This window comes from Oncorhynchus gorbuscha, linkage group LG01 (assembly GCF_021184085.1).
Source record: "Oncorhynchus gorbuscha isolate QuinsamMale2020 ecotype Even-year linkage group LG01, OgorEven_v1.0, whole genome shotgun sequence".
NCBI classification, from domain to species: Eukaryota; Metazoa; Chordata; class Actinopteri; order Salmoniformes; family Salmonidae; genus Oncorhynchus; species Oncorhynchus gorbuscha.
This window is the reverse complement of record NC_060173.1, coordinates 111,751,586-111,763,754: the sequence shown is the minus strand read 5'-3', so window position 1 is coordinate 111,763,754 and position 12,169 is coordinate 111,751,586. Positions and strand designations below refer to the sequence as shown.

The 12,169-nt window shown below is 45.1% G+C and overlaps 1 protein-coding gene across 13 annotated transcripts in view; it reads right to left on the bottom strand.

Annotated features, from left to right (window-relative positions):
- The window catches only part of LOC123996368 (dedicator of cytokinesis protein 9-like), a 189,373-nt gene that overhangs the window by 92,978 nt on the left and 84,226 nt on the right, over positions 1 to 12,169 (bottom strand). For all 13 annotated transcript variants that reach the window (XM_046302578.1, XM_046307948.1, XM_046309542.1 and 10 more), the window contains exon 2: positions 820 to 936. In XM_046302578.1, the coding sequence (XP_046158534.1) occupies positions 820 to 936 (117 nt within the window). The remainder of the gene's footprint in view (positions 1 to 819; positions 937 to 12,169) is intronic.

Sequence of the window (12,169 nt, the reverse complement as noted above, 5' to 3'; positions counted from 1 at the left end):
TAAATAAAGTAACACAATAAAATAACGAGGCTATATACAGGGTGTAACGGCTCTCTTCTATCTCCTCCTCTGACGAAGAGGTAGAACAAGGATCGGACCAAAATGCAGCGTGATGATGATTTATGATAATATTTTAATAAAGGAAACGCTATACATGGAGAAACTACAAAAAAATAATGAAATAATGAAAACTGAAACAGCCCTATCTGGTGCAAACACAAAGACAGGAACAATCACCCACGAAACACTCAAAGAATATGGCTGCCTAAATATGGTTCCCAATCAGAGACAACGAAAATCACCTGCCTCTTGATTAAGAACCGCCTCAAGGCAACCATAGACTTTCCTAGACAACCCTACTCAGCCACAATCCCAATACCTACTAAAACCCCAATACAAAAACACACCACAAAATAAACCCATGTCACACCCTGGCCTGACCAAATAAATGAAGACAAACATACATACTTCGACCAGGGCGTGACACAGGGGGTACCGGTACCCAGTCAATGTGCGGGGGTACAGGTTAGTCGAGGTAATTGAGGTAATATGTACAAATAGGTATGGGTAAAATGATTATGCATAGATAATAAACAGCGAGTAGCAGCAATGTAAAAACAAAGGCGAGGGGGGGAATGTAAATAGTCCGGGTGGCCATTTGATGAATTGTTCAGCAGTCTTATGGCTTGGGGGTAGAAGCTGTTAAGGAGACTTTTGGACCTGGACTTGGCTCCGGTACCGCTAGGACGCCATGCGGGACACACTAATGGTATCTGAGCCTGGTTCTGGTGCCAGGTCAGAAGGCCAGAGGTGACTCACCTGGAAGTCCTCCTGGGGGAACTGCAGCATGTCCCGGAGGACATCACTGAGAATCTGGGTCTTCCTCTGGACAAGAACAGTCTCATAGTCCAGGGGTTCGATAACTTTGGGCTTCACCTGGGGAACACATAGACACAACATGCTGTTAATATACAGGTATTTACACAGAGAACATGCTGTTTTCAAAGCCGACCAGAGGAGTGCTTTGAAAAGGTGGATATCTCTTTTAGGGTTGACTTTCTCAACTCTAACAGACAACAGAAAGATGGCGGAGTCTCACTGTGGACTTCAAAGGGAGAGCTAAGAAGTGAACTTGGGCCCTGGTCAAAAGTAATACATTTTGGGACGCAGTCAGTATTGTAAGTTGAGCTCAGAGAATCTGTAGCTGCTGGGGCCCTTCTCACACATGCTATCTGTTAGTGACAACCCTATGAGGGCTTCAGCCTGCAGCCGCCCACAGAGAACACATCTGCCTTCACTAGCTCCCCGATGGAAGGCAGGATCATTATGACATCACTCTCTGACAGCTAACACACAGCTCTGATGGAAGGCAGAAACATTATGACATCATGTCACTCTCTGACAGCTAAAACACAGCTCTGATAGAAGGCAGAAACATTATGACATCACTCTCTGACAGCTAACACACAGCTCTGATGGAAGGTAGAAACATTATGACATCACTCTCTGACAGCTAACACACAGCTCTGATGGAAGGCAGAAACATTATGACATCATGTCACTCTCTGACAGCTAACACACAGCTCTGATGGAAGGCAGAAACATTATGACATCACCTTCTGACAGCTAACACACAGCTCTGATGGAAGGCAGGCAGGATCATTATGACATCACTCTCTGACAGCTAACACACAGCTCTGATGGAAGGCAGGCAGGATCATTATGACATCACTCTCTGAAAGCTAACACACAGCTCTGATGGAAGGCAGGCAGGATCATTATGACATCACTCTCTGACAGCTAACACACAGCTCTGATGGAAGGCAGGAAGGATAATTATAACATCACTCTCTGACAGCTAACACACAGCTCTGATGGAAGGCAGGCAGGATCATTATGACATCACTCTCTGACAGCTAACACACAGCTCTGATGGAAGGCAGGCAGGATCATCATGTCACTCTCTGACAGCTAACACACAGCTCTGATGGAAGGCAGAAACATTATGACATCACCTTCTGACAGCTAACACACAGCTCTGATGGAAGGCAGGCAGGATCATTATGACATCACTCTCTGACAGCTAACACACAGCTCTGATGGAAGGCAGGCAGGATCATTATGACATCACTCTCTGAAAGCTAACACACAGCTCTGATGGAAGGCAGGCAGGATCATTATGACATCACTCTCTGACAGCTAACACACAGCTCTGATGGAAGGTAGAAACATTATGACATCACTCTCTGACAGCTAACACACAGCTCTGATGGAAGGCAGAAACATTATGACATCATGTCACTCTCTGACAGCTAACACACAGCTCTGATGGAAGGCAGAAACATTATGACATCACCTTCTGACAGCTAACACACAGCTCTGATGGAAGGCAGGCAGGATCATTATGACATCACTCTCTGACAGCTAACACACAGCTCTGATGGAAGGCAGGCAGGATCATTATGACATCACTCTCTGAAAGCTAACACACAGCTCTGATGGAAGGCAGGCAGGATCATTATGACATCACTCTCTGACAGCTAACACACAGCTCTGATGGAAGGCAGGAAGGATAATTATAACATCACTCTCTGACAGCTAACACACAGCTCTGATGGAAGGCAGGCAGGATCATTATGACATCACTCTCTGACAGCTAACACACAGCTCTGATGGAAGGCAGGCAGGATCATCATGTCACTCTCTGACAGCTAACACACAGCTCTGATGGAAGGCAGAAACATTATGACATCACCTTCTGACAGCTAACACACAGCTCTGATGGAAGGCAGGCAGGATCATTATGACATCACTCTCTGACAGCTAACACACAGCTCTGATGGAAGGCAGGCAGGATCATTATGACATCACTCTCTGAAAGCTAACACACAGCTCTGATGGAAGGCAGGCAGGATCATTATGACATCACTCTCTGACAGCTAACACACAGCTCAGATGGAAGGCAGGCAGGATCATTATGACATCACTCTCTGACAGCTAACACACAGCTCTGATGGAAGGCAGGCAGGATCATTATGACATCACTCTCTGACAGCTAACACACAGCTCTGATGGAAGGCAGGCGGGATCATTATGACATCACTCTCTGACAGCTAACACACAGCTCTGATGGAAGGCAGGCAGGATCATTATGACATCACTCTCTGACAGCTAACACACAGCTCTGATGGAAGGCAGGCAGGATCATTATGACATCACTCTCTGACAGCTAACACACAGCTCAGATGGAAGGCAGGCAGGATCATTATGACATCACTCTCTGACAGCTAACACACAGCTCTGATGGAAGGCAGGCAGGATCATTATGACATCACTCTCTGACAGCTAACACACAGCTCTGATGGAAGGCAGGCAGGATCATCATGTCACTCTCTGACAGCTAACACACAGCTCTGATGGAAGGCAGAAACATTATGACATCACCTTCTGACAGCTAACACACAGCTCTGATGGAAGGCAGGCAGGATCATTATGACATCACTCTCTGACAGCTAACACACAGCTCTGATGGAAGGCAGGCAGGATCATTATGACATCACTCTCTGACAGCTAACACACAGCTCTGATGGAAGGCAGGCAGGATCATTATGACATCACTCTCTGACAGCTAACACACAGCTCTGATGGAAGGCAGGCAGGATCATTATGACATCACTCTCTGACAGCTAACACACAGCTCTGATGGAAGGCAGGCAGGATCATCATGTCACTCTCTGACAGCTAACACACAGCTCTGATGGAAGGCAGAAACATTATGACATCACCTTCTGACAGCTAACATACAGCTCTGATGGAAGGCAGGCAGGATCATTATGACATCACTCTCTGACAGCTAACACACAGCTCTGATGGAAGGCAGGCAGGATCATTATGACATCACTCTCTGACAGCTAACACACAGCTCAGATGGAAGGCAGGCAGGATCATTATGACATCACTCTCTGACAGCTAACACACAGCTCTGATGGAAGGCAGGCAGGATCATTATGACATCACTCTCTGACAGCTAACACACAGCTCTGATGGAAGGCAGGCGGGATCATTATGACATCACTCTCTGACAGCTAACACACAGCTCTGATGGAAGGCAGGCAGGATCATTATGACATCACTCTCTGACAGCTAACACACAGCTCTGATGGAAGGCAGGCAGGATCATCATGTCACTCTCTGACAGCTAACACACAGCTCTGATGGAAGGCAGAAACATTATGACATCACCTTCTGACAGCTAACACACAGCTCTGATGGAAGGCAGGCAGGATCATTATGACATCACTCTCTGACAGCTAACACACAGCTCTGATGGAAGGCAGGCAGGATCATTATGACATCACTCTCTGACAGCTAACACACAGCTCTGATGGAAGGCAGGATCATTATGACATCACTCTCTGACAGCTAACACACAGCTCTGATGGAAGGCAGGATCATTATGACATCACTCTCTGACAGCTAACACACAGCTCTGATGGAAGGCAGGCAGGATCATTATGACATCACTCTCTGACAGCTAACACACAGCTCTGATGGAAGGCAGAAACATTATGACATCACTCTCTGACAGCTAACACACAGCTCTGATGGAAGGCAGGATCATTATGACATCACTCTCTGACAGCTAACACACAGCTCTGATGGAAGGCAGGATCATTATGACATCACTCTCTGACAGCTAACACACAGCTCTGATGGAAGGCAGGCAGGATCATTATGACATCACTCTCTGACAGCTAACACACAGCTCTGTCCCATCATTAAGGACACGTTACAACTCAACACCATGGGTAAGAGCTACACTATTTAATGTTTAGAAAACACACATGATATCTATATATGAATGTTTGAACCTCACCGTCCAAACCATCTGGTTTTCTGATTGATATGATTACAGTTAGCTAAAAACATCGAACTGTTATATAATCAAGTTTCGGAGTATTTTAAAAACAGAATTGTGACGCATTGTTGTTCATATCAACATAAGGCCTTAAGCAGATAAGAATGTAGATTTCATTCCAGAGGGAATCAACTGTAGCTTTTGCGTCTCACGTAATGTCTTCTGCTTGGACAAGCTGTACCACAGCAGGCAGTGGAGTTACATAAGATACCTCATAGTGCTGCTACAGACCACATCCAACACTGACGATGACAATGTCCATCGAACTATATGAATTCACTGAAACACAAGGGACTTTGCTATATGGTAATGTTGGTGGTATTATCATGGTAGTGTATACGTGTCACGTCCTGACCTTAGTTCCTTTTGTATGTTTCTATTTTTAGGTTGGTCAGGGTGTGAGTTGGGGTGGGCATTCGATCTTTTTGTTCTATGTTTGGTATTTCTATGTGTTTGGCCTGGTATGGTTCCCAATCAGAGGCAGCTGTCAATTGTTGTCTCTGATTGAGAACCATATTTAGGCAGCCTGTTTTCCCACTCTTGTTTGTGGGTGTTTGTTTTCTGTTTAGTGTATGTTACCTTACAGAACTGTTTCGTTTCTTCCATTTCACTTTGTTATTTTGTTTTTGTGCGTTCAGTCAATAAATTATGACGGACACTTACCACGCTGCATATTGGTCCGATCCTTCTTACTCTTCATCAGACGAAGAGGAGATTCGTTACAATACGATATGGCATAGTTCAGACATCCACTCATCAAGCAGTAACAATACATAGTGGCCATAGAGGCAAAGGACACTTGAGACGACTAAATCTATACATTCTCACCAACTTGAGACGACTAAATCTATACATTCTCACCAGCTTGAGACGACTAAATATATACATTCTCAACAGCTTGAGACGACTAAATCTATACATTCTCAACAGCTTGAGACGACTAAATCTATACCTTCTCAACAGCTTGAGACGACTAAATCTATACATTCTCAACAGCTTGAGACGACTAAATCTATACATTCTCACCAACTTGAGACGACTAAATCTATACATTCTCACCAGCTTGAGACGACTAAATCTATACATTCTCACCAGCTTGAGACGACTAAATCTATACATTCTCACCAGCTTGAGATGACTAAATCTATACATTCTCACCAGCTTGAGACGACTAAATCTATACATTCTCACCAGCTTGAGACGACTAAATCTATACATTCTCACCAGCTTGAGATGACTAAATCTATACATTCTCACCAACTTGAGACGACTAAATCTATACATTCTCACCAACTTGAGACGACTAAATCTATACATTCTCAACAGCTTGAGACGACTAAATCTATACATTCTCACCAGCTTGAGACGACTAAATATATACATTCTCAACAGCTTGAGATGACTAAATATATACATTCTCACCAGCTTGAGACGACTAAATCTATACATTCTCACCAGCTTGAGACGACTAAATCTATACATTCTCACCAGCTTGAGATGACTAAATCTATACATTCTCACCAGCTTGAGACGACTAAATCTATACATTCTCACCAGCTTGAGACGACTAAATCTATACATTCTCACCAGCTTGAGATGACTAAATCTATACATTCTCACCAACTTGAGACGACTAAATCTATACATTCTCACCAACTTGAGACGACTAAATCTATACATTCTCAACAGCTTGAGACGACTAAATCTATACATTCTCACCAGCTTGAGACGACTAAATCTATACACTCTCAAAAGCTTGAGATGACTAAATATATACATTCTCACCAGCTTGAGACGACTAAATCTATACATTCTCAACAGCTTGAGACGACTAAATCTATACATTCTCAACAGCTTGAGACGACTAAATCTATACATTCTCACCAACTTGAGACAACTAAATCTATACATTCTCACCAACTTGAGACGACTAAATCTATACATTCTCACCAGCTTGAGACGACTAAATCTATACACTCTCAAAAGCTTGAGATGACTAAATATATACATTCTCAACAGCTTGAGACGACTAAATCTATACATTCTCACCAGCTTGAGACGACTAAATCTATACATTCTCACCAACTTGAGACAACTAAATCTATACATTCTCACCAACTTGAGACGACTAAATCTATACATTCTCACCAGCTTGAGACGACTAAATCTATACACTCTCAAAAGCTTGAGATGACTAAATATATACATTCTCAACAGCTTGAGACGACTAAATCTATACATTCTCACCAGCTTGAGACGACTAAATCTATACATTCTCAACAGCTCCGGTAGAGAACCAGGACTTTGGGTTGAGCAGCAGTACAGTTGCATCTAGTTTGATGATCTCAGAGGGAGAGTCTTGTTAATGGACCAGTTTTAAGATGTATTGCTAGCGGCCATGCTAATAACACAGTCAGCACCACAGTGTTGACTGGAGAGATCCCTGTTGTTGTCCCTTTCACGGTCACAGTGCAAGACAGTGAGGAGGAGGGTGTCTTCCTATCTGCTCCTAGCCTGTGAGGGCATTATCAGACATTCTTCAGAAGAGTGACGCTGGCTTATGCAAGCATGAATACGCACACACACACACACACACACACACACACACACACACACACACACACACACACACACACACACACACACACACACACACACACACACACACACACACACACACACACACACACACACACACACACACACACACACACACACACACACACACACACAAATGCAAACGTGCCCAAACATACCCTGCAGTGAGGTCTGACACACGCACACATACTTTCTAACACACTGAGACAAGAACACGAATGACAGCTGACAGAGTCATGCTCTCAGGCCAGGTGAGTGAGGAGACATGAATACAGACTGCTGGGAGATAACAGTCCAGACAGGTGAGCTGTGTGTGTGTGTGTGTGTGTGTGTGTGTGTGTGTGTGTGTGTGTGTGTGTGTGTGTGTGTGTGTGTGTGTGTGTGTGTGTGTGTGTGTGTGTGTGTGTGTGTGTGTGTGTGTGTGTGTGTGCGTGCGTGTGTGTGTGTGTGCACTCTCATCCTCTGTCAGCTGAAATCACCACATCGCTATGATCACAGAACAGGCCCCACAGCTACACAAGGCCAACCTGCCATAGAGACAGCTTACTGTAAACCTTGCATAACATTATAAACATAGGTAGCCTGTCCTGATTCCAGGTATGAACCTGTACATGGAATTTGACATTCTTTGAAAGCAAAAGGCGAATTTAATTCAGTGACTACACATTGAATATGACAGTTATGTTAACTGTTTCGCCCACAGGAGCCAATACTGTGGAAACCTCATTAAACAGGGATTTTCCCAGACACTTCCTGTGCATGACACACCTGGGGGTCAGGTGACAGTAAGCCAATCATCAGCCTACGGAAGCCAACAATACGCTACACACTGTTAAAGAAAACACAAAAAGCTCATTCAATTCAATACAGGTACTTGAGGAGAAATAGTACACATTTAATTTAGCCAATGTCACATGTGCATTATGTGATTGATTCCTGAGCCTTTCATTTTTTTAAATGTAACTAGGCAAGTCAGTTAAGAACAAATTCTTATTTACAATGAAGGCCTACCCCAGCCAAACGACACTGGGGCAATTGTGCACTGTCCTATGAGACTCCCAATCACAGCTGGTTGTGATACAACCTGGAATCGAACCAGGGTCTGTAGTGACACCTCCAGCACTGGGATGCAGTGCCTTAGACCACTGCACCACTCGGGAGCAGAGACACGCTCCCGAGTGATTTCACCCGGACTATTTACATTGACACCCTTTGTTTTTACACTACTGCTACTTGCTGTTCATTACCTATGCATCGTCACTTTACAAATGACCTCGACTAACCTGCACATTGACTCGGTACCGGCTGTATATAGCCTTGTTATTGTAATGTCATTTTTTTTGTTACTTTTTGATTTTATTACTTTTTAGAAAACTTTTGTTTATTTAGTAATAATAATAATAATAATAATATATGCTATTTAGCAGACGCTTTTATCCAAAGCGACTTACAGTCATGTGTGCATACATTCTATGTATGGGTGGTCCCGGGGATTGAACCCACTACCCTGGCGTTACAAGCGCCATGCTCTACCAACTGAGCTATTTTATTAACTCTATTTCTTGAACTGCATTGTTGGTTAAGGGCTTGTAAGTAAACATTTCAAGGTCAGGTCTACACTTGTTGTATTCGGCGCATGTGACAAATAACATGTGATTTGATTTGCCTATTGTCAACCTTCCTCCCACTGTCCACATGACCCTTGAGGTTCTCCATATGCCTGTGTCAGGGACCAGACGAGCATATTCAGACAAACCACAGAGTAAGCCCTGGATAAGAAAATGTCTATTCATTGACTGTAGCTCAGTCGTTCTAACTCCCTCAGCCATGACCACAGCCCAGTCATTCTCACTCCCTCAGCCCAGTGGCATGACCACAGCCCAGTCATTCTCACTCCCTCAGCCATGACCACAGCCCAGTCATTCTCACTCCCTCAGCCCAGTGGCATGACCACAGCCCAGTCATTCTCACTCCCTCAGCCATGACCACAGCCCAGTCATTCTCACTCCCTCAGCCCAGTGGCACGACCACAGCCCAGTCATTCTCACTCCCTCAGCCATGACCACAGCCCAGTCCACTGCTGCAGTGATGACCCTGATCCTCCTACAGCACAGCACAGTACAGCACAGTACAGCACAGCACAGTACAGCACAGCACAGTACAGCACAGCACAGCACAGTACAGTACAGCACAGCACAGTACAGCACAGCACAGCACAGCACAGCACAGCACAGTACAGTACAGCACAGTACAGCACAGTACAGCACAGTACAGCACAGTAGAGCAAGGCACAGCACAGCACAGTACAGTACAGTACAGCACAGTAGAGCAAGGCACAGCACAGCACAGTACAGCACAGTACAGTACAGCACAGCACAGTACAGCACAGTACAGCACAGTAGAGCAAGGCACAGCACAGCACAGTACAGCACAGTACAGTACAGTACAGCACAGTAGAGCAAGGCACAGCACAGTACAGCACAGTACAGTACAGCACAGCACAGTACAGCACAGTACAGCACAGTAGAGCAAGGCACAGCACAGCACAGTACAGTACAGCACAGTACAGCACAGCACAGTACAGCACAGCACAGTACAGCACAGTACAGCACAGTACAGCACAGCACAGTACAGCACAGTACAGCACAGCACAGTACAGCACAGTACAGCACAGTAGAGCACAGTAGAGCAAGGCACAGCACAGCACAATATAACACAGTACAGCACAGTAGAGCAAGGCACAGCACAGCACAGTACAGCACAGTACAGCACAGTAGAGCAAGGCACAGCACAGCACAGTACAGCACAGTACAGTACAGTACACCACAGTACAGTACACCACAGTACACCACAGTACAGCACAGTACAGCACAGCACAGCACAGTACAGTACAGCACAGTACAGCACAGCACAGCACAGCACAGCACACCACACCACAGCACAGTACACCACACCACAGCACAGTACACCACACCACAGCACAGTACACCACACCACACCGCAGCACAGTACACCACATCACAGCACACCACACCACAGCACAGCACAGTACACCACAGCACAGCACAGCACAGCACAGCACAGCACAGCACAGCACAGCACAGCACAGCACAGCACAGCACAGTACACCAGTACAGTACACCAGTACAGTACACCCAACAAAAAGAACGCACGCATGACTGTAAGTTGCAGTGGATAAAAACGCCTGCTAAATGGCATATATTACATGAGGGCAACCAGAGACTTACCACAAACCATGGGTAGTGCGGCTCAGTGACAACATGGTTAAATAGTGCATATGATTTGAAACAGAAGGGCAACTATTCCTTATTAACAAAAAGTGCCTCTGGGAAGTTTTAGCCTTTTGATAGAAATGGCCGTTCTACTCACCATAGAAATGGCCGTTCTACTCACCATAGAAACGGTAGTTCTACTCACCATAGAAACGGTAGTTCTACTCACCATAGAAACGGCCGTTCTACTCACCATAGAAACGGTAGTTCTACTCACCATAGAAACGGCCGTTCTACTCACCATAGAAACGGTAGTTCTACTCAACATAGAAACGGCCGTTCTACTCACCATAGAAACGGTAGTTCTGCTCACCATAGAAACGGCCGTTCTACTCACCATAGAAAGGGTAGTTCTACTCACCATAGAAACGGCCGTTCTACTCACCATAGAAACGGTAGTTCTACTCACCATAGAAAATACAGTTCTACTCACCATAGAAAATACAGTTCTACTCACCATAGAAACGGCCGTTCTACTCACCATAGAAACGGTAGTTCTACTCACCATAGAAAATACAGTTCTACTCACCATAGAAACGGCCGTTCTACTCACCATAGAAACGGATGTTCTACAGAACAAGGCCAGTTCAGTGGTTCTAGACTAGTCATGAAGCTGCTAGCAGAACAAGGCCAGTTCAGAGGTTCCAGACTAGTCATGAAGATGCTAGCAGAACAAGGCCAGTTCAGAGGTTCTAAACGAGTCATGAAGCTGCTAGCAGAACAAGGCCAGTTCAGAGGTTCTAGACTAGTCATGAAGCTGCAAGCAGAACAAGGCCATTCTAGACTAGTCATGAAGCTGCTAGCAGAACTAGGCCAGTTCAGAGGTTCTAGACTAGTCATGAAGATGCTAACAGAACAAGGCCAGTTCAGAGGTTCTAGACTAATCATGAAGCTGCTAGCAGAACAAGGCCATTCTAGACTAGTCATGAAGCTGCTAACAGAACAAGGCCAGTTCAGAGGTTCCAGACTAGTCATGAAGCTGCTAGCAGAACAAGGCCATTCTAGGCTAGTCATGAAGCTGCTAGCAGAACAAGGCCATTCTAGACTAGTCATTAAGCTTCTAACAGAACAAGGCCAGTTCAGAGGTTCCAGACTAGTCATGAAGCTGCTAACAGAACAAGGCCAGTTCAGAGGTTCTAGACTAGTCATGAAGCTGCTAGCAGAACAAGGCCAGTTCAGAGGTTCCAGACTAGTCATGAAGCTGCTAGCAGAACAAGGCCAGCTTAGAGGTTCCAGACTAGTCATGAAGCTGCTAACAGAACAAGGCCAGTTCAGAGGTTCTAGACTAGTCATGAAGCTGCTAGGAGAACAATGCCAGTTCAGAGGTTCTAGACTAGTCATGAAGCTGCTAACAGAACAA